Source organism: Bos grunniens, chromosome 29 (assembly GCF_055505025.1).
Source record: "Bos grunniens cultivar Pamir isolate PY7600 chromosome 29, Bosgru_T2T1.0, whole genome shotgun sequence".
NCBI lineage: Eukaryota > Metazoa > Chordata > Mammalia > Artiodactyla > Bovidae > Bos > Bos grunniens.
Genome location: NC_141193.1, coordinates 7,919,995 through 7,942,894, shown reverse-complemented (window position 1 = coordinate 7,942,894; position 22,900 = coordinate 7,919,995). Strand labels below are relative to the sequence as shown.

At 51.0% G+C, this 22,900-nt stretch overlaps 1 protein-coding gene across 2 annotated transcripts; it reads right to left on the bottom strand.

The window, feature by feature from the left end:
* Positions 1 to 1,443: 1,443 nt before the first annotated feature.
* Positions 1,444 to 8,580, bottom strand: BATF2 (basic leucine zipper ATF-like transcription factor 2). Of its 2 annotated transcripts, none has more exons than XM_086384960.1 (3): positions 8,323 to 8,580; positions 6,666 to 6,770; positions 1,444 to 3,466 (listed from the first exon to the last, which is right to left on the bottom strand). In XM_086384960.1, exons 1-3 carry the CDS (start codon positions 8,359 to 8,361, stop codon positions 2,783 to 2,785), a joined length of 828 nt encoding a protein of 275 aa, XP_086241086.1. In that variant the 5' UTR covers positions 8,362 to 8,580; the 3' UTR covers positions 1,444 to 2,782. The 2 variants fall into 2 exon arrangements, with proteins under 2 accessions (XP_086241086.1, XP_086241087.1); XM_086384961.1 differs by having other exon boundaries at positions 1,444 to 3,463; positions 8,323 to 8,573.
* Between the last annotated feature and the right edge of the window lie 14,320 nt (positions 8,581 to 22,900).

Genomic DNA, 22,900 nt, shown 5'->3' with positions numbered 1-22,900 from the left:
CAGTTGAGCCTTTGGATGATTGCAGCTCCGGCCAACACTTCGTGGTTTGGGAACTGTTTTTTTATGTTTTTTTTTTCATTTGCTCGGGTCGTTGTTGTTGTTTGTGTGGACCATTTTTAAAGACTTTATTGAATTTGTTACAATATGGCTTCTGTTTCATGTTTGTTTGTTTTCTTCTTTTTGCCCCCAAGGCATGCAGGATCTTAGTCCCTGAACAGGGTTGGAACTCGACCCTCCTGCATTGGGAGGTGAAGTCTTAACCACTGGGCCACCGGAGAAGTCCTTGGCCAACACTTTGATTGGAGCCTGTGAGAAACCCTGAGCCACTAAGCTGTGCCCAGATTCCCACTCTACGGGAATTTTAAGATGATAAATGTTTGTTGATTAAACCACTGGGTTTTGGAATAATTTGTTATGCAGCAATAGACACACCCATATATAGATTTCTAGGATATATTCAACCATGTGGAAGACTTCTGCTACAGTGGTGGCTGTTTACAATTTGGGGATTCACAGATATTAGCTCATATGCCTCAAGAATCTACAGCACCTCCTCCCACTCCTTTGATTCTGTTTATATTTTTAAACAAACAGAAAACTATAGTGACAGTTGCACATTCCATTTTTTCTGCTTGATATGTTGTAAGCATTTTCTCACCTCATTAAATATTCTTCAAAGCATTCTTTGTTCTTACCATCTCTTCTGGGGTATGAGTGTACCAACATTAATTAAGTCACTCCCCTCTCTTATTTTGAGCTTAAGGTAGGGTTTTACCTTCTTGGGTCATGTCTATGGGCATGTTTCAGCCCCTCCATTCAGGGCCTACAGGGAAAGTTCCAGGAAGGTAGAAGGCAGAATCACCTGTGGTTAAGTGCTCCTGAGTTACATCAAGCCTATACCATTTCCTAGCTACATGACCTTTACACCCGTGGGCCTTGGTTTCCCCTTCCAAACAATGGGGTAATAATTATATCTACTTTCCAGAGTTATTAGAGGCATCAATGAGTTAACCCAAGTTACACAGAGAGTGCCTGACAAATTTTAGGTTATACAGACACAAGCCAGGCCACAGTGTCCTCGTCACCCCACGAGTCCTGGAGCACCATACGTCATATCGACTCTTGTCCCAGACTCAAGCCAGCCTCCAACCAACAATGTCTTGGCTTCCCTCCCACCAGTCTGTTCTCCCTGAACCTGCTGGTGACTCCTGCTCTGTAGCCATCCACAATCCTGTGGCCACGACACCTCCTCTTCCTGCATGACTCTGAGCAAGTCCATCCCATCTTAAGGCCTCAGTCTCCTCATCTGCAAAATGGGAAGGGAGGTTGGATTAAGAGGTCCATGAGGGATTGCCCACCTAAGATTCTAGACCATGTGCTTTCCTTCTTTTGGTTCAATAGTACAAAGTACAGTCAGAATTTTAAACAACTAACCAAAGCAAAAAGAATTGGAAAACACTTTATTTACCATAACATAGGTACCAAGTGCTCAGCATTTCCTGGAGTGTGTCAAACACTAGCCTAGTGTCTGCTTACATGTGTAAATCTGGGTGAAGAGCTGGAGTTTCTCATCTCTGTCCCCTTACAGTGTTTGTCTTGAGTCTGAATGAGAACCGTCCCCCACTTCCACCCCCATCCCCAAGCAGGCGCTGCAACTGTGCTCCTATCTGGTCCCAGGACCCTGCTCCATCAGGCCAAAGAGCAACAGGGTCATTGCTCAGAGGGGCTGGAGGGTAATGGGGGCCTGTGGGCTGCACAGGGATGAGGACAGCACTGAAAAAGACACAGGTCTCGCTGCGTGCTAAGTGCTAGTTGCTCAGTCATGTCCAACTCTTTGCGCCCCCACGGACTGTAGCCCGCCAGGCTCCTCTGTCCAGGGGGATTCTCCAAGCAAGAATACTGGAGTGGGTTGCCATGCCCTCCTCCAGGGGATCTTCCCAACCTAGGGCTGGAACCTGCGTCTCTTACGTCTCCTGCATTGGCAGGCAAGTTCTTTACCACTATCACCACCTGGGAAGCAGGGAATCACAAAGCAAAAGGTTCAAGTCCACCACTTGCTCAAACCTAAGTTTGCACCTGGTCCTTCCCTCATTCTTTCCACCTGCCTTTTGTGCAGGATATGAATGCTCTCAGAAGTCCACTCACCATGGCCCTGGGAGGAAGGGAGAGGTAGGGAGTTTTCGGGAATAGCTTGGTGAGCCGACCCTTCAGAATCCAAGGTCACCATGTGGCTATGGACCCTCAGTGGGTAGAAATCCCAGAGGGGACTGCTCCAGGCTTGTCCACAACTCCAACCCACAGGTTCAGCTCTTTGGCATTGAAAAACTACTAGGAGCAGAAAGGATTCTCTTCTGGGCTCCTGCTGGGCCCTTCCCCACCTGGGTTTGGGCTCTGGACCAGCCCCAGTAAAGGCAAACTTTCAGAAATTACAGGGCTTTGTGGCCCTGGGAATCACAGAGCAAACAGTGGGGAGCGTCCCTCCCCACTCCCAGCACTTAAACCTCTCATGCCGGCTCTAGGTTTCTAGGACCCCAGCCCCTACGGTGCCTGGGCCAGGATCCCACCAGGAGAAGGAGGAGCAGATTGTGATGTTTCGGGTCCCAAGAAAGGCTGTGTGACCTTGGACAAGTCACTTGGCTTCTCTGAGCCTCTGTGTCCTTTCCACTCCTAGTTAGCTGGTCAGCCAAGAAAGGCAGCCCCCAGCAGCAACAGAGGAGATGCCTGTGTGCTGAGGCTGCTTCCTGGGTCCAAGGAAGGTGTTAGCCCAGTTCTGGGGGCCAGGTTAGAAGTGGACTTGAGCAGAAGAGAGCAGAGGGAAGTCCAGGAGGGGGTGGGGGCTGGGATCCACGCCCAGCCCTTGCCAATCTGCTGCTGAGGAAGCTGGCTTATGCTCCCTGCCCTGCAGAGACCCCAGCCCCGTAGCAGCTGAGGGGCTGTGGGGTGTGGACCCTGGCTTCCCCCCGTTGGGGTGCTCCAGCCTGAGGAACTCTAGAGGGGTAGGTTGGGCTGTGGGGCTGGGCAGGACGATGTTGAGCTTAGAGGAAGGTTTCAGCAGGCCAGAGCCAGCAGGGGAGGTGGACTGGGCAGGGCTGGGTGACAGCTGTGCAGGAGATGCAGTGACTGCAGTGGGACCGAGGGACAGTGAGGGCAGAGGGGACAGGAGGAGGCCGAGGGAACCATGAGGCTGTGGGTCTGGAGAGGGTTGCGGAGCCGAGGGAGAAGAGACTGGGGTCCGGAACAGGCCCAGCTGCTCCTGGCAGCCATGCTGTCCGTGGGGCACGGAGCCTGGGGGCCGCTCGGCCTGGCCCCAGCAGCCAGCGGCCCCTGGAGCCAAGCAGGAGGCACAGTCCAGCAGGCACAGGCGCTCATGCACGTGCAGGGCCTGAGTCCACCAGGCCAGCTCGGCCTGAAGGGCCTGGATCTCCTTCCGCAGGGCGTGGTTCTGCTTCTCCAGTGACTCATGCTGCTGGGGGGAGAAGCAGATATAGGTGGGGAGGGTTATGTCAGCCAGAGTCAGAGGCCCAGCTTGAGCCCTATTTCCCAATGCCCCAGGGTCCTCAATTTAGGAGGAAAGATACTCCTGCCACCTCAATGCCCTTTGGCTGCTCTCTGGCCAGACATTCATGACCACCAGCTCAGACCTGTCTGCTCTCTCTCCCCAGTGCCAGGTCCCTGAGCCAGCCAGCCTGGGGTCTCCACTCACCCGGGAGCTCTACCAGCCTCCTAACTGGTGCGCCTCTCAAACTACGTGATCTCTTGGCCCAGAGGAGACATTCGACGGCTGCAGTGCTAATGGAACATTAAAGCCCTTTAAAGTCTCCCGTGACTGCCCATGTGTGGGGGCCCCAGCTCACACTTCCAGTTTTATCTCTCCAACTGCTCCTGATGCCTCCACTTCCTGTTCCTCAAATGGACTCTGCTTCCTCGTCACACTTGCAGTCTCCTCTGCCTGGACAATTCCAGCCCCGCTTCCCCGGTCTAATCCTGACATGGCCTTCTTGTGACAACTTAGATGTCCTCTGTCCTGGACACTTCTAGGCTGCTCAGTGCCACTGCCAGACCTCCTCGACATCCAGCACTTGCCCACCAAGGCACTGTGGGCGGAGTCCAGGGTCACGTTTTACAGGTTGGCAGCACGGGTGTGCTCTTTTCGGCATTTAGGTTCTGTTCTGCTGAGTACTGGGTGGGAACTCAGTGGGACAGTAATCAATGTGAAGTTCTAAACAATCATTTATTAGTATGATGGCAACAGTGGTGGAAAATGCAGAAGAAACTTTATTTCCACAGCTCATCAGACTCGGAGAAGGCAATGGCACCCCACTCCAGTGCTCTTGCCTGGAAAATCCCATGGACAGAGGAGCCTGGTAGGCTGCAGTCCATGGGGTCGCTAGGAGTCAGACACGACTGAGCAACTTCACTTTCACTTTTCACTTTCATGCATTGGAGAAGGAAATGGCAACTCACTCCAGTGTTCTTGCCTGGAGAATCCCAGGGACGGGGGAGCCTTGTGGGTTGCCATCTATGGGGTCACAAAGAGTCAGACACGACTGAAGTGACTTAGCAGCAGCAGCAGCAGCTGGCTCAGTGACTTCCTTTGCGTCCCTTGCCCTGCCTCTTATGGACACTTTCTAAAAGAAGAAGCTGCAAGGGTGTTTTATATTAAAATGTTGCTTAAGCCATGGACTCAAAGTTCTAACAGGCCTCAAAGCCACCCACAGCGCCACTCCCAAGCTGGTTTCTGCTGTGGAAGTTGGAAAGACATTTTAAAAACATGTCATTAGGTCACTCTTTACCTAAATTCTCCAAAGGCATCAATTCACCTCCAGAAACTGGGTCACTTATTCATTCATTTACCACCCTCAGGTTGCTCAACGTCACCTCCTCCGGGAGGGCTTCCCCAGGTAGGTTTCCATCACCCTACATATCCCACTCCCTTCTCTCTTCCCTGCTTTAATCCTTCCTAGAGCACTTATCACTATCTGATATCCCAAATACCTCATGGGTCATTTATTTGTCTATCCAGCTTCCCCATGAAAATACGAGCCCTAGGAGGGTGAACTGGACTTTTGTGTGCTGTGTTCACAGCTGTATCTACAGTGCTTAGAACTGTGCTTGCTGCACGAGAGATACTCAGTAGGCATTTCTGGAAGGAAGGAATGAATGAGCTCATGAAGTCTCAGCTGCTCCCAAGCATGCCATCCTGGGTATCAGCCCTCATTCTCATGCATTGTACAGGGTGCAACTCTCTTATGCTCGTGCCAGCCCTATTTCACTTGCCTGCAATGCTTTTTCTTACCTTCATCCATTTGGAAAACTCCTATTCATCCCTCAAAACCAGCTCAGACTTCATCTCTGTATCACCTTAACCCAACTACCTGTGTGTTGTTCCTACCTATGAGTTCCCACTTTATTTTGACTCTATTGTTCACTCCACAGAGAAATACTGAGTTCCTTCTATCTGCCAGGCACTGGTCCAGGTGATGGGGAGACAGTAGGCAGCAGAAGAGCTCCCTGCCTTCAGGGTGCTTACAGTCTGGGGAGGAGGACAAGCAATGGTCAACATCTAAACTTGTGATGCAAGGTCAGTGCTAACCAGAAAAATAAAGCAGAGTAATAGGTGAGGTCTCTTTAGCTCAGACGTTTAGAAAGACCTCCTCCTTTTGAGGCGGTGACATTTGAGCCAAACACCCAGCAAGGAGTGAAGATCTAGCTGGGCTGCTGTCTGAAGACAGAGGGAGCAGCCGGGGGAGCCCCTGAGGCTGGACATGCTCCACCAAGGAAGGAACAGAGAGAACGAGGTGCAGGATGTTAGGAGAGGAAGGTGGATGGTGCGGGTGGGGTCGCAGAGAGCGTAGGACCTTTGGGTGTGGAGGGCTCCGAAGTTTACTCATTGCAGTAAGGACTACCGTGTATGCAGCCCAACCAAAGGCCAGGTCCTGAACCCAGCTCTTAACGGGCCCCCCGAGGTGTGTCCTTTCTGCACAGAGGAAGAAGGGAAACCCCAAGGTCAGGTTACCATCTGAGGTCAGGTTACCATCAAGTGTGAGTGGAGCCCCCCACCCTCCACCCCACCAGGCTCCTTGGCCTCCTTTAGTCTTCACAAGGGTCCTGCCAGGGGGCAGGGATTTTCAGATGAGGACAGTGAAGCTCAGTGAAGGAAATGACCTGCAGCTATGGAATGCAGCAGCTGGGACTCTAAAGCCAGCCTGTCTTAACCCTGAACCAGTTTCTCACAGACGGTCTTGGCCACTTACATCAGAACCCAGACAGGCAGGGTGATCACCGCAGTGCAGCACCTCTGAGCTAGGTTCTGGATGGGCAAGGCTCAGGGACCTACCTTTGAATGAAGGCCTCACCTGGTCACTGGGCCAGGTTCTCCCAGTTTCCCTCCCCTTCTTGTCTCCTCCCTCTAGACTGGGAGTGCCTTGAGGGCAGGCCTGGGCTGAGGATGCACTGTCATGCCCCTGGAGCCCTGCGTATCTGGCACACAATTTCCGCTCAACACTCAGGAATTTTTGAATCTCAGCAGCAGAGCCCTCCTCTCTCCCCAAGTTCAGGGCCCCTGGCACCTACAGCAGTGCAGGGGAACTGCTGATTAGTGGGACAGAGAAGAGGTGGCCGGGCCAGGTGAGTGACGTCGGGGAAGGGAAGGGAGGCAGCCCCACCTGGTGCAGGGCATCCGCCTTGTTCGTGTGCTTCTGCCGGCTTCTCTGGGCGGCTGCCCGGTTCTTCTGTTTCTTCCTCAGCTGCCTCTGATGCTCCTCAGCGTCCTGTAGGGTGAGAGACTAGGGCTCAGGGGGCCCGGCAGGGGCGGGCTAGCTGTAAAGCCATCCCCTTCTCTTTTGGGGAGGGTCAGTGCTGTGCAGCCTGTGGGATCTTAGTTTAGCTCAGGTGTTTAGAAAGACCTTCTCCTTCTGAGGCGGTGACATTTGAGCCAAACAGCCAGCAAGGAGTGAGGGTCTAGCTGGGCTGCTGTCTAAAGGTAGAGGGAGCAGCCAGGGGGAGCCACCAGGGTTCAAACCCATGACCCCTAAATTGGAAGCCTGGAGACTTAACCACTGAACCACCACGGAAGTCTCAGCCATATCCTTCTTGAATCAAGTCCCCGAGGGTCCCCTTTCCCCCAGAAGCCCTCTCTGGCTCCGTCGGTGTCCACACACCCCATCACAGACACAGCACCGCTCGGTGGAATGCCAGCCTCACACACGTACCACTCACAGCTCATGACCGGGCAGCACATGCCCTAGACAACCCGCTTCACACCTACAGCCTCCTTATGGACCGTGTTGCTCTGGGTAGATCACTCACTTCCCTGAGCCCCATTGCCTGATCTGCCCCAAATGGAGGCACAGGTGCCTTCCTTACTGGCTGGAAAGCTGGCAGGGGTTAATAAAAGTCGCTGTTGTTCTAATCACTACTGTTTCCACTGTTAAGGTGTTGATTTCTCTAGCCCTGAGCTCTCTGTGAGGACGGGACGGGGCGCGATTCTGATTCTACTCTGTGTTCCCTTGCCCAGCGCAGGCCCAAAGCTGATATTCATTAATCCCACAGACATTTGTGCACTATGATGTGCCACGCACTGAGCTGAGGGGACACGGCAGCAAACTAAGAGGCAGTACTCTCTGCCCTCAGGCTACTTGCATTCTAGTGGGCCAGCAGCCTAGAATGAGGGAATGAGTCCCCTCTGACAGAAGAGCGGACGCAGAGGGTGACAGCTGTGACCCTCTCCCTACACTGGGTTCATGAACTTAGATGAAATAGTTAACCCAAATGCCCAGGGCTCTGGAAAATCAGACAAGAGGGAACACTGGAGACCCCACAACCCCCTCCCTCAGGTCACTCTGGGAGGTGTGTTCTGAGTGTGGGGACCTCAGGCAAGACCCTGCCGCCCTGGCTGAGGACTCTGCGACTCCCAGGTTCAGGAGGCCCCTTGCAGGTGCTGGGGCCTGAGAGACTGGAGTCTGGAGGGGAAAGACCTGCCATAAGAGAAGGCCTTGGGCCTCTGGTACTTGGGTTCTGGACTAGAGGCAAGGCCTCCAGGGGAACCGTGGCCAGAGCTGGGGGAGGAAGGAGGAGGCTCCTGTAATGGCAGCGTAGGACAGGTAGTGAGGAGCAGCTGTAATCAGAGGCCGAGTTCTAAACTGAAGCCTGGATCCGCAATGTGAAAGCAGGAAAGCCCTCAAGCCAAACCCCTAAGGAGACTGAGGTCCAGAGATGGGGTGTGTGAGGCCTCCGCCCCCAAGCCCATGCGAACAGAGCCGGCCCCGGCACCCTGAGGCATGTTCCCCTTCTTAGCCCCCGAACCTGCTCCCCTGCACTCACCGTCCTGGTCAGAGGCCCATCGCCCCCGCAGAGGTGCATGGTGGGGAGGAGAACCCGGGCTCACACCAGTCGGGGCGTCCCTCAGCTGCTGTGACCTCCCAGTGCCCTCTTGGGGCCCAAGGAAGTGGCAGCTCTTTAAATCCCCGGTGACCACTCCGCCCCCAACAAGCCAAGTTTCAGTTTCTCCTAAAGCCACCGGCTGCTCAGAATCCCAGGCTCGGCTTGGCTCACGTGGCTGGAATTTCCTCACACGAACGGGCCTTCCGGTTGGGCCCCTTCTCTGGGATGAGGACGGTGGAGGGTGGCCAGAGGAGGGGGGCTGAAGGCCAGGTGTGGGGAGGCTGTTGTAGGAGAGGGCGGGCAGGCTGCCAACGACAGAGCCAAGAGAAGAAGCCAGTGGGGCACCGAGGGCTCACCAGGGATGTGGGGGGACCCCTGGGCTCCACAATTGCAGGAGCCAGGTTCACAGCCCACTTTTGGCTCGTTGGAGCTGTGCAGCTTTCAGAAGGTGATTTACCCTCTCTGAGCCTTAGTTTCCTCGTCTAAAAAGGGAGATGATACAGATATCCACTCACAGGCTTGATGTAGGAACTAAGCAAGATAATATAACCACCTCCCCCAACCCTGTGAGACTAATAATGTTGAGACAAGTCTGCAAAAATAAGCAATGGCCCTTAAATAGACGAACAGATGGCTAATGGCTGTGTTTTCATACAACAGACCACGCAGCAGAAGAGAGAGTGGCGTCTAGCAGTTAAGAGCACAGCTTCCAAGCTACGTGACTCAGGTTCGTCATTTCACCTTTCTGTGCCTCTGTTTCCAAATCTGTGAAGTGGGGATAAAGATAGTTTTGTTGCGAAGGTTATGTACGTGAAGGCAGGTGAGGCACCTGAAAATGTGGCCGGTGCAGAACGAGGGCCCAAGAAATACAATTGTGATGCGGCGAAGAGTCAAAGCTGCGTGTATCATCGTGTCTAAAAGTTCATTCCACCCACTTGGACGAAAATGACAAGTGGCAACAAGATCTGAATAACACCATTTCTGTAATGGTGAATAATAGGATATGTGATTACGTAGGAAAAGCATAAAAATATGCAGGAGAATCAGAAACACAAAATTCAGAGAGTGGTGGCTTGGTGGGGGTGGAGGTGGAGAGGGACTAAAGGGGCCCACAGAGACTTCAGTGCGTCTGTGAAATATCAGTGCTTCAACTGTGGGAACGAAGTTGTCTTGTGATAGTACTATTAGCTACACTCTGGGGTCCTGGAGAGGGAAAGGGCAACCCATTCCAGTATTCTTGCCTGGGAAATCCCATGGACAGAGGAGCCAGGTGGGCTACAGTCTGTGGGGTCACAAAGAGTCGGATACGACTTAGTGAGTAGACCACCACCACCACACTTTGGGGTAGTCCTGAAATGTTTCATAATAAAAAGTTTTGTTAAAGACCTAAAAAAACCTGAAGCCCCAGGCAAATCTGTATGGTTGCTGTATCTCTAGGACAGACCATGCTTGGGAGCGACAGAAGTTCAGGGGATGGTGGAGCCACTGATTCCTGTCCAAGAACAGCATCATAACTGATGTACAGTGAAGAGTCCTGTGGTCTGCTGACCAGAGCATCTGGGGGTTGTGCCTGAGTCTCAAGGGCTCAAGACTGATGGTGTGGGTAAATACTGTGGATTCCATCTTCTGACAGATAATGGTGTCCTGAGAGATAATGTGTTGAGGAGTTCACAGCTGTCTCTGAGCTTATTAGAAAAGAACACTGTCAGGAACTCCCTGGTGGTCCAGTGCTTTGGACGTGGCACTTTCACTGCCGTAGCCTGGGTTCAATCCCTGGTGGGGGAACTAAGATCCCTACAAGACTCATGAGCAGCCAAAAGAGAGAAAAAGAAAAGAACACCGCAATTGATTAGCAATGTCTGCCATGCCATAATTGATCAGTAATGCCTGTCATGAGCAGGGCATTGAGAGCAATAGTCCCCTGCTACCCACCCCAGTATTCTTGCTGGGAGAATTCTGGGACAGAGGAGCCTGGCGGGCTACAGTCCATGGGGTCACAGACAGTCAGACACGACTGAGAGACTTGGGCTTCCCCAGTAGCTCAGACAGTACAGAATCTGCCTGCAGTGCAAGAGACCTAGGTTCAATACCTGGGTTGGGAGGATCCCCTGGAGAAGGGACTGGCTACCCACTCCAGTGTTCTTGCCTGGAGAATTCCATGGACAGAGGAGCCTGGTGGGCTGCAGTCCACGGGGTCGCAGAGTCAGATAGGACTGAGCGACCAACACTTTCATAACACTTTCATGCCAGAAGTGGGCATGAAACCTGTTTCTGCTCTAGAGTCAGACTGGAATCTGGCACGTGGCACTCTCCTCACCAGGTCTAGCACCTGGGATCTCAGTGTTCTTGTATAGATGCTGTGGATGACCAGGAAATCATACCTGTTTACAAAGTTGATTTGAAGATGGGAACGAATGAAATGAGAAGAGAGCTCTTTGCATATGGTGAAGTACTATCTGGTTAGAATCCATTCCCATTCCTGAGATTTGTGGGGACACAGGAGGAATTATGCCACCTCATAATTTTAAATGCCTGTGTATACATGGGATTGGGCATGACGGCTGGGCCTGGCCCTCCTTGTGTGTGAAGGGCCTGGGGGAGGAGGCTAAAGTGGGGGCACCCCATGCAGTGAGGCTGCCCCAACTACTCTGAATTACTCCTGTTTCCCAGAAACCAAGAGGGCTGAGGCCTCTTGCCTGAGGCGGGCACCTGAGGGGCTCATTAGGCCATAAGCTCCTCAGGGAAGGGGCTCCTCCTCCGGGGGAGCCACAGGCATGATGTAACCAAGGAAAACACACCTGGAGGTGGGGAGGGAGGGGTGAATAGGGCTAGGGCCCAGGTATCCCCACCTCAAGCTCCCGGCCCTAGACATGGACCCCAGTGTTCCCTTCTCAAGACTCTGGCTTTTGGCGGAAGGGAGATAGCAAGTGTTCCTGTGACCCCTCTCAGAAGGCCACAGCCCCGGAGGAAAATCAAAGAAGGCAGCATTTATGGCTTGATGTCCCCGAGGAGTGGCAGGGAGGGAGGGACACAGAGTGGGTAATGTTTAACCATGGATGGCTGTGCCAGGCTGGTAAAGTAGGCTTCAGGGCACCCAGTCCAACTTCTTACTTAGAAGGTGAGGAACTAATGCCCAGAGAGGCAAGGTCATCTGGGGGAAGGGGGCGGAGCTGGAGGGGGACACACCATCTTCCTCCAAGCCCTGTCTCCACACCCTGCATGGAAGGCCCCAGTCCATGAGTCCCAAGACTGGAGCACCTCCATGGGTGAAGGCTTGGAGGCCTCCCCAAACCAGGGTGACAGAGTGAGCTCCTGGGCAGCAAGATCGCTGCCTGTCTTACTCTCTGAAGCACCTCCAGCACCTCAAACTGCCTCCACGTAATGTTGCTATTCAGTCACTCAGTCATGTCCGACTCTGCGACCCCATGGACTGCAGCACACCAGGCTTCCCTGTCCTTCACCATCTCCTGGAGCTTGCTCCAACTCATGTCCATAGAGTTGATAATGTCATCCAATCATCTCATCCTCTGTTGCCCTCTTCTTCTCCTGCCCTCAGTCTTTCCCAGCATCAGGGTCTTTTCCAACGAGTCAGCTCTTTGCATCAAGTGGCCAAAGTACTGGAGCTTTAACCTCAGCATCAGTCCTTCCAATGAGTATTCAGGGTTGATTTCCTTTAGGATTGACTGGTTTGCACTTGATTAACGAACACATGAGTGAAAGTCCAGCAGGCGGGCAGCTTGCCATCAGAGAACCCCACCAACTTCCTGGATGAGTAAAATACTTTCACTTTCCTCATTCCTAGGTTCCTGGGGGACTCTCCCTAACCAACTTCTTCATTTTACCAGTGGGGAAACTGAGGTACCAGGAGGGGACCATCACACAGCTGGTTGGGAGAGGCCAGGACACATTGATTACCTTGTCCCAATCCCCTCCCACACCTCCTAGAGTGAGAGAGATGCCCAGGGTCTTCAGTCACACCCCCCTCTTTCTAGGTCCTGTCCATGTGCACCCCTCAGTTGAGGCCTGGCCTCTCCAGGGCACCTCAAGCGAGCTTCAGACGATGGCAAGGAGAGAAAGAGGCCAGGTGCCAGCTGGTGGGGCTGAGGCTGGCTATCGACTTCCTACCATGAGCATGGATGGGCCCTCATGGAAGCTAAGCCTCAGCTGGGAGGGGTTCACAACCGAATCGGGTGTAGGACGCATGCCCAGCATGTTGATGGGCAGGGCAGGAGGGTGACAGCCTGCCTCTGTGAAGGCGTCTGTGGCAGGCAGAGAGCACTTCCTGTTGGGGCAGTCAGAGGCTTTCCAGAGAAAGAAAGGAAGGATGTTGTCTTTGGGAACGACATTGAAGATCAGGGAGAGGGACTTGACCCAGGGTCCGGAACTTGATCTCAAGCAAGTCATTTAACTAACGGGACTTCCCTGGCGGTCCACTGGTTAAGAATCTGCCTGGCAATGTTGGGCATGTGGGTTCAACCCCTGGTCGGGGAACTAAGATCTCACATACTGCCGGGCAACGAAGCCCATGAGCCACAGCTACTGAGCCTGTGCACCGCAACAAAGATGCTGCGTGCCACCACTAAGACCCAATGCAGCCAAGTAAATAAATAAATATTTTTAATTACAAAAACAAACAAACAAACTAACCTCTTTCTGGCTTATTGTAAAATGGGGGTAATAACATAAGTATCTAGAAGTAATACATGTGAAGTGCTTAGAACACTGCCTGGCGCACAGTAAGTCCCATAAATATCTTTTAAGCTTTTAACAGATGCACTTAATAAAAAACTGATGAATTTTTTGTTCACATACCGCAGGCTTGTATTTTGTTTTTTTCATTATTACTTTTATTACTATTACTAATTTTAAGAAAAAAATGGCAGAGTGCAAGATCAGGCATGAGGTTTTTTATTCTAATGAAATACATTTAGTGAAAAGGGGGTTAGTGATTGTGTCCATATGTAAAGAGCAGCACGTAATATTTGATGAAAACTGCTCAAAATTTCTCATGCTTACAAAGAAGTCTCAATAAGAGATGGGAAATGAGCTGTCTCTAGATTCTTAGTTTATAAATGATCTAGCTAGGCTTAAGTTACTGACAAGTTTTGAGTATACCAGCTTCAGGCATGGCTTGATCATGATGCCCAAACAAGGTCATCAGGAGTCAGTGCTTCACCCTATCTGCTCTGTCCCTTATTGGCTTCATTCTCAGGCAGGTCCTGCTCATGGTGGCAAGATGGCCACTAGAAACACCAGCTCAGCTGCCCCAAGAGGGGCGTCCCTGCTACTTCCCCATTATTTCCAACAAAGATATCAGACCTGGCTCTGCTTGGTCTGCCCTGAGTCATGTGCCTGTTCCTGACATCAGTCACTGTGGCCAGGAGACAAGGTGAGATAGGTAAGGCTGGGGTCCCCTGGGGGCCAGGGGTGAGGGAGGGGAAACTTGCAGAGGGCTTGGGGCACTGTTGGCAGGAGAAGGGGGACCGGATGCTGGGCTGATGTCACCACCTTGGCTGAGATTCAGATATGAGGAAGCTGCCTTTCCGCAGTACATCCCTTGGCTGGGTCATGTCCCCAGCTGGGACAGGCTCGAGCCCCACGTGTCTCTCACACCAAGCCTGGCACTTTCTCCTTTTATTACCTCACAGGGACCTGTAAGTGGGAGAGGAAAGGTTTGCTAAGGGGACAACTCCAGATGAACAATGCTGGGCAAGGACGTCGTGGGGACAACCCGTGGCATAGGGAGAAAAGGACTGACTTTCACTTCAGCACGGCACCTTGACCATGGAGGTTCTCATTAAAGCTGGAATCTGCAAATAGCTGGGCCTCCAAGGGAGAGGGCAACTTCACTGGAACTCTGTAATGCCATTACCTCCCAATCCTGCCAGGTCCCCTGGGGCCTCCAAAGCTTTACGCTTCGGATTCTCTGCTATTTCTTGAACGTACATGTCTTTCTGGGAAGCTGACTCAAACCTCTGGAAGAGGGCAGGGACTATAAATAGTAAACAACCGAGCATTTAAGAGTGGGCGAGCCTCCCAGGGCTTCTCGGGTATGGCAACAGCGACCACAGCACATGGGTTTCCCCAGGTGGCCCAAGTCCCAAACAGGTTGGGTTCAAATCCCCGCTCTGCGTCTTCCACCCATGTGAACTTGGATAGGGCCCTTACTTTCTCTGGGCCTCAGTTTCCTCATCTGTATTAATGGGCCATGGTGATAACTGAAACCACATCTGGACAGCAGTCACCAGAGAGCTCCTTCTTGTCCCCGTGTTCCTGGATGGGCCTCCCTGGTGATGTCACATTTAGACTGTCCACTTTGGATGGTGGAGAAGCCCAGGCTGGGCACCCTGCTGAGATCCTGGACACTGGAGAGCAAAGACAGTCTCCCTGGCCTTGGAGGGAGCGTTTCCCTTCTTCAAACGGTTCTCTTCCCCTGAGCTTCTGTGTCGGTTCCCACGAGAGCTCTGAGAGGCAGGAAACTCTCACTAGGAGGCCAGTTTGGGAGGTGGGCAGCCAGGGTCATGAGCAAGGGCCTGGAGGACTGGGGTGGGATGAGGGCTAAAGCCCAGCCCAGAGTGGCCAGCGACTCATGAGCACAAACCAGAGAGCGCTCGCCACAGCTGACCCAGCCCAGGACTCATACCAAGGGTGCCAAGAGCTTTGGCAAGGCAGATTGGCAGTCGTCATGGTCAGAAGATTCTAGAGATTGTCATCCAGTCTCCTTGTTTTACAGTTGGGGAAACAGGCTCAGTCGGGGAGGGGACTTGCCCCGGGGCAAGGAGGCGGCAGAGCCAGGCAGGTTCTGCTGCAGCCCCGGATTCTTGTCCCCTCTGACTTCTCACTTATCCAGGTAACGTCTGCCAGCTCTGCTGTGGAAATAGCAGGGACACAGGGCACCCTCAGAAGAGCAGGGAGCACTCACACCTGTGGCAGAAACCTGCCGTGGGTCCTTGGCAGAAGGACTCTGACCTTCGTTGAAGCACCATTGAAGACGGGGCCTCCCACGGGTCCTGGGCCAGGTAGGGGTCCCCAGTCAGAAAAAGCCCAGGAAGTTGTCCCAGGAGAACTGGGTTCACCTGCAGCTCAGGGACTGCCAGGGAAGAGGCCTCCGGCAGACTTTCGCCCTCTCTGGGGCTCAATTTCCTCATATGTAAAATGAAGGAATGTGACCACTGACCTCTGAGAGTCCTTTTGCCCTGGGTGGAGGTTGGGAACAGCCTGAGGCCTATGGGGAGGCGACACCTCTAAGCTGGAGCGAGTTCCTGACGTTTGAGAGAACAGAGCCAGTATTTTACTGAACCAGGGGCTGAGCATTGAACCGAGGGTGGACGCATGGGCACAGGAGACCCAGCACTTGCCTGCCTTCCACGCCAGGCTCCAGCTCCCACTCGACACCCGCGGGCAGGCTGCCTGCGAGACGCCCTGCTTGGTTGGGGCCTGGTCTGGGCGTTGAGCTCTGTGGGTTCTCAGAGGAGAGGGTAGGGGCCAGGCCTGGGCTGAGAAGCCTGGTGGTTAGGAACAAGGCTGATGAGGCTCTGCTGCTTCCAGGCCATGTGAGCAGCTAGAAAGCAGTTAGTGAACCCTCTGCCCCATTCTTTTCACTCAACAGATATTTTCTGAGCACCTATTATGTGGTAGGCCCTGTTCCAGGTATTGTGAACAGCTTAAAAAAAAATCCAAATCCTGCTGTTGGGACTTTCCTGGTGGTCCAGTGGTTAAGAATCTGCCTTCTAATGCAGCGGACGCAGGGGACTGTGAAGCCTTCTTTACATTCCTTTTATACTGATATATGGTAGTTTCTTGAATTCTCAGATCCACCTTGCATGGGAAACATAATTATTATACTGTTTTTACAAAGGAGACAACAGAAACTCAAAATGGTTAATGATTTGACCCAATTCACAAAGGTGGTGGTGGTGGTTTAGTCACTCAGTCTGACTCCGTGACCCTATGGACTGTAGCCCGCCAGGCTCCTCTTTCTATGTGACTTTCCAGGCAAGAATACTGGAGTGGGTTGCCCTTTCCTTCTCCAGGGGAACTTCCTGACCCAGGGATCGAATCTGGGTCTTCTGTATTGCAGCCAGTCTTCTGCATTGCAGGCTGATTCTTTCCTGACTGAGCCAGCACGGAAGCCGCCTCTCTGCTAATGCAGGGGATGCAGGTTCAATCCCTGGTCGAGGAACTCAGATCCCACAGGCCTCAGAGCAACTAACCTTGTGTGTCACGACTCCTAAGCCCGTGAGCCACAACGAAGATCCCGCGCAGCCAAAATAAAAAAGCAAAACAAGCAGAAACAAATCCGTGGCCTCGCGGTACTTCCGTTCTTGAGGGGATGGAGGTATAGGGGAGAATAAATTGTGATCAGTTAAGGGAATTACATAGGCTGATAGGAGGACTTAGGTGTCACAAGGGAATACAGAGCAAAACAAAGGATTTGGCGAATGTGGGTGGGGGATTGGGCTGTTTCAAACTTAACAAGGGTGGTCACACTGGACCCGGTTGTGGTATTTGAATGACAAAAAAAAAGTTTTGTGATTTTTTTTTTCTTTTTTTTTTTTTTGGACATACTCTGTAGCTTGTGGGATCTTAATTCCCCACCAGGGATTGAACCCATGCCCTCAGCAGTGAAAAGCACAGAGTCCTAACCGCTGGACCCTCAGGGAATGCCCCTCTAAAACTGTTTTGAGACGTTGAACGTTTGAGCAAAAAATTGAAGAGAGGTGACAAGGAGGTATGCGTTAAGGGCGCTGGTCATTCGGAGGACTGACAAGCAGGGGAGGAACAGGCGATGGGGCACAGAGAATGGGGAGCACTCATGCAAGGGGCAGGAAGGCCACTGAAGCCCCTGGGCTCTGCCCAGCAGACCGTGGAGGGTTTTGAGCAAAGGACGGACATGATCTGACCAGAGGTTATAAAGGTCCCTTTACCCTGGGGAGGAGGAGCAGCGAAACTGCTCGAGAGACTGCTGCGGCCATCCGGGTGAGCGGAGCCCTGGCTCATCTGTCTAGTGGAGATAAGAGTGGTACCTGCCTCTCAGGTTGCTGAGTGAAGGCACCACAGCTCCTCCCTGGCCCCCTTCCCCACTCCCCCACCCCACCCCATTCACCAGGCCAGGCCCTGGGGAGACAAACAAGAAGCAGCCGGCACAGCCTTGCTCTAGAGGTTGCCAAGGCATGGGTCAGATGGACGTGGAAGAGCTCAGATTTTCAAGTTCTTAATCATTCTTATGGAGAAGGGAATGGCAGTCCACTCCAGCGTTCTTGCCTGGAGAATCCCATAGACAGAGAAGCCTGGAGGGCTACATACAGTTCATGGGGTTGCAAAGAGTTGGACACGACAGAGCAAGTAACACACACACACAATCATTCTTAAGATTCTGGAAAGGTCTGAGGATGCCATGTGCCCTGAGGAGGATGACTGGGCTGTAACAGCTCATTTTGTCATCTGGGAGTTGGAGAAGATACCTCCCCTGGCTCCCACGAGAGGCATCTGGGCTTCGATCTATAACGAGGATGCTCGGACACTCTGATTGCCATTCAGGGCCTTCGGCTGCGGCTTGCACGTTGCACACACGTGCACTTGGGACACGGGGCCCGTGGATACTCAGGCCCACTAAACCACCGCCGCGGGGGGAACGGGGCGGGCGTACAGGGGCAAGCCAGAGTAGGACCGTGGTCCACAGGCAGCTGTTGGTGACTAAGCCGTGTATTCAACCCCCCGGTCTTTGTTTACTCGTTAGGACAAAAGCTGCCCTTGGGTATGCTGCCACCAAGTGCTGGGTGGAGCTTTCGTCATACACGTGTGGTCCCCAAAATAAAACTTGCATCACAGATGTTTCACCAGAGAGAAAAACAGGATTCCTTTTATCAAAACTGTAACTTTTTAAAATATATATATAAGATGGTAAACTTCTTCACACTACTTTTTTTTAACTCTATTTTTTTGGCCAGCCCCCATGGCATGTGGGATCTTAGTTCCCTCATGAAGAACTGAACCCACTCTCCCTGCAGCGGAAGGATGGAGTCCTAACCACTGGACCACCAGGGAAGTACCTGTAACTTCATTTTAAACAACCTCAATTGAACATTACAGTTTAAAAGAATCAAATAGGAAATTGATCTGGAGCAACCTTAAATATATATACAAATAAATAAAATACATACTTTGATATATACTCCTTGCTGGGCTTCCCTGGTGGCTCAGCAGTAAAGAAGCCGGCTGCCGGATTTCCACAGTGGTGCAGTGGATAAGAATCCGCCTGCCAATGCAGGGGACGCAGGTTCAACCCCTGATCTGGGAAGATCCCGCATGCCTCAGAGCAACTAAACCTGTGCACCACATCTACTGAGTCCGTGTGCCGCCACTTCTGAAGCCCAAGTGCCTACAGCCTGTGCTCTGGAACAAGAGAAGCCACCGCAGTGAGAAGCCTGGGCAAAAGCAGCAAAAACCCAGCGCAGGAATAAATAAATAAAATTAAAAAAAAAGAATCCGCCTGCCCACGCAGCAGATTCGGCTTTGATCCTTGAGTCAGGAAGATCCCCTGGAGAAGAAAATGGCAACCCACTCCAGTATTCTTGCCTGAGAGATTCTATGGACATAGGAGCCTGGCAGGCTACGGTCCATGGGGTCGCAGAGTCAGACACGACTTAGTGTCCTGGTGTCTCAGTGTCTGTCTTCAACAACAACAGTAATACTCAGTGCTAATGCTTAATGATCAACAGTTATACTTAAGTAGAGTCTTTTCCCTTAGCTTTTATGATTATTATTATTGTTGTTGTTCCATGATAACAAAGTTTCCTTTATGATTATAAAGGTGATGCAGTAAGTGGACTATCTGGATCCACCTCTGGGACTTCCCTGGCAGTCTGGTGTTAAGACTTCGTGCTCCCAGTGTAGGGGACACAGGTTTGATTCCTGGTTGGGGAACTAAGATCCCGAATGCCATGGGGTGTAGAAAAAAAGTTTACATGTCTTAAAATTAAAACCATAAGGCCAAATTTTCCTCCTCAGATATTGGGTAAATATTCCCTTTTAGAAGGCATCTAGAACTCTACCCTCAAATTAAAATTCACTTACTTAGTTCCAAGAAACTCTCCCTTCAAAAGCCAGTTTCAGAGCTGTCAGGATTTGGGTATTTTAAGCTCATGAGTCTTTCCTGTGAATATGTATATATTCAAAAGATATATATATTCACAGTTATATATAACTACAGCTCTAGAGATCTTCTTTCCCAGTTGTCTTTCAAAGGTATTCCCCAAAGATTCAGTTCCTCAAGAGCAACCTTTCCTCCTTTCCGTGAAGCAAATGAAAATACTTTTCACTAGGCTCCTAACTGGGCTTTCCAGGTGGTGCTAGTGCTGAAGAGCCTATCTGCCAACACAGGAGACAGCAGACATGTGGGTTTGATCCCTGTGTTTGATCCCTGTGTCAGGAAGATTCCCTGGAGGAGGTCATGGCAACCCACCCCAGTATTCTTGCCTGGAGAATCCCATGGACAAAGGAGCCTAGCAGGCTACAGTCCATGGGGTCACAGAGAGCTGGACATGACTGAAGTGATTTAGCATGCACGCAGGCCCCTAACAGGTTTTTAAAAGCCCCTCCACCCCCACTCCCCAACCCCTGACTTCTAGCTACTAGCAATTATGATTCAAAAGTTCAACACAGTTACCCCCTGGTCTCCTAATGTTTCATTAAGCTATGATGTTTTTTTCAAACAGGTGTCCATTGAAATTCTACTCTAGCCCCAGGGGAGCTACAACAACAGCTTGGACAGGACAGGGCTCTAAAGCCTGACATTTATACAAGGATTTCATACTAAAAAGCAGATACATCATTTTGCTGGCAAAGGTCTGTATAGTCAAAGCTATGGTTTTTCTAGTAGTCGTGTCTGGATGTGAGAGTTGCACTGAAGAAATGATGCTTTTGAACTGTGGTGTGGAGAAGACTCTTGAGAGTCCCTTGGACTGCAAGGAGATCAAACCAGTCAATCCTAAAGGAAATCAGTCCTGAATATTCATTGGAAGGATTGTTGCTGAAGCTGACACTCCAATCCTTTGGCCACCTGATGCAAAGAACTGACTCTTTGGAAAAGACCCCGATGCTGGGAAAGTTTGAAGGCAAAAGGAGAAGGGGGTGGAAGAGGATGATGGTTAGATAGCATCACCGACTGAGTGGACATGAATCTGAGCAAACTCTGGGAGACAGTGGGACAGAGGAGTCTGGTGTGCTGTAGTCCACGGGGTCACAAAGAGTCGGGCACAACTCACTGCCTTAATAACAGCAAGAACAGTAGCAGTGAAGTAAAACCACCCAGAAGTGCTTACAGTAATAATTAAGTTTCCCTCAAACTTGCTCCAGCGTTAACAGTTGAGTTGCAGCAATTTTCAAACTTCTGTGACTATGAGCTTGTGAGTACATATATTCTGATATAAATCAGAATCTGATATAAATATCAGAAACAAACATGCTAACAAATACCACGTACCTTCTCTTCAAGGGCACAGGCAGCAATGTTTTGTTTTCTTTTTTATTTATTTGGCTGTGCCAGGTCTTGGTTGCAGCACATGGGATCTTCAATTTTTTATTGCAGCATGTGGGATCTCTGACCAAGGATCAAACCTGGGCCCCCTGCATTGGGAGCAAGGAGACTTAGCCACTGGACCACCAGGGAAATCCCAAATGTTTTCTGTTTTGTTCATTCTATTTAATTTTTGCCAATGCTACCTGGCCGAGCTATATGAAACTGGTATCTGTGTGGTCCAAACTGTCAAATATGGGCAATTTCATATGGTCCAATTTATTTGTGACACTAAAGTAACTCTACAATCTACTTAATGGGCTACTTAGTTCGAAATGGGCTACATAGTTCGAAAACATTGTTTAGGGGTTATTGTCATTTTAAAAATTAAAATGGGCCTGAAATTCATTTTTTTCACTTAATATGGCATGCACATCTTTCCATGCAGGTATTGGGTTGGCCAAAATGGTCATTCGGGTTTTTGTAACATCTTATGAAAAAACCTGAACAAACTTGTTGGCCAACCCAATACTACACCTTTCTCAAAAGTTTAATAGAAACCACCACACAGGATTACCCCAACTTAGGTAACTGATGTCCACTGAAGACTCTTAGATTTTTTTCCAATTTCTTACTGTTCCAAACCATGCCAAAGTGAACTTCCTTGTCATAAATGTTCATGTGCTGGTGCTAGAATTTCTGTAGTGTGGACTCAGCGAGGCAGGATGGAAACACTGTGATCTTAGCTGTATTTCAAAGCCTCTGAAGAAAATTTACTGTCACTTTTTTCCCTTGGGGGCGCTTGGTGGAGAGCAAGTGGTGCTGAGGGGCCCCACCAGGCACCCCTTTCTGTCCAGCTTTCATCTCTCTACAACCTTCTTCTGCAAGATGGGAAGTTCCAGTTCACCCCAGACCTCTCCCTCTGTAGACAACCACCACGGAGGAACCCAGAAAAACAACACTCTGTACTGCCCACCAGACATAGTTTAAATTGCTGCCCAAGTTCCTTAAACTCTGGGGACTCCACTATCACATCTACAAAAAGGAAATAATCTCTTAGGGTTGCAGGGAAGATAAAGTAGGAAATGTGGATGCTTTATAAATGTCACAGCAATCAGTCATTCTTTTCAGCTAGTGCTGCACTGGTCTTTCCCAATCATTAGACACAGCTTCTTCTACTGCCTACTCACATTCACCCCATAGTTCCCTTGCGAAGGGCTCAAAACAAAGACACTAAGGCTCACCCTTCATTTTTTATTTTAATTTTCTGGCCTCCTGGCACAGCAGGAAGGATCTTAGTTCCCCCATTAGGGATTGAACCCGCACCCCCTGCAATGGAAGAAAGAAGTCTTAACCACTAGATGGCTAGGGAAGTCCAAGGCTCACCTTTCTTCTTCTTGGAGTGGGACACTGAGTGGCATGCTGGATCTTAGTTGCCCGACCAGGAATAGAACCCCTGCCCCCTGCAGTGGAAGCAGGGAGTCTTAACCACTGGACTGCCAGTAAAATCCCAAGCTCATCCGAGTTTACAATCTGCGGAGTCCCTGGCCTCGGCTTCCTCACTTATTCTGGACTTAAGCACTAACGTAAAGAACCAAACTCTTGGACAAAGTCATTCATTAAACTACAAATATTTATTGAGCACCTACTACATGTCAGTTATGCTAAGCACATGTGAGCGTCAATTTTCTTATTGGCAAAATGAAAAATGGTGCTTCTCAACAGAGAGACAATGGGCATCTTGGGCGGAACAATTCTTTGTGCAAGTCTGTCCAATGACCTCTAGACGACAGGGGCTCTGCCTTGAAATTGGAACAACTCACTGACAGCCCTACACATTTCCTCAGGGGCATTTCCACCCTGGATGAAGAATCCCCAGCCTACCCTCTACGATTGATTTCGGAAGCCAGGGAATGAGGGGAAGCCCTAACACGGGCAGATTTAGGATGACGCCTTTCAAGGCCCAAGACAGCAGGATCTGGATCCTGTTTCCGCGGAACA

Excerpts from the sequence above, each read along its gene's own strand:
- BATF2 (XM_086384960.1), bottom strand. The coding sequence starts at position 8,361 with ATGCACCTCTGCGGGGGCGATGGGCCTCTGACCAGGACG. Across the intron at positions 6,771-8,322 it reads ATGGGCCTCTGACCAGGACG|GACGCTGAGGAGCATCAGAG; the intron begins GTGAGTGCAGGG and ends CTCACCCTACAG. Across the intron at positions 3,467-6,665 it reads AGGCGGATGCCCTGCACCAG|CAGCATGAGTCACTGGAGAA; the intron begins GTGGGGCTGCCT and ends TTCTCCCCCCAG.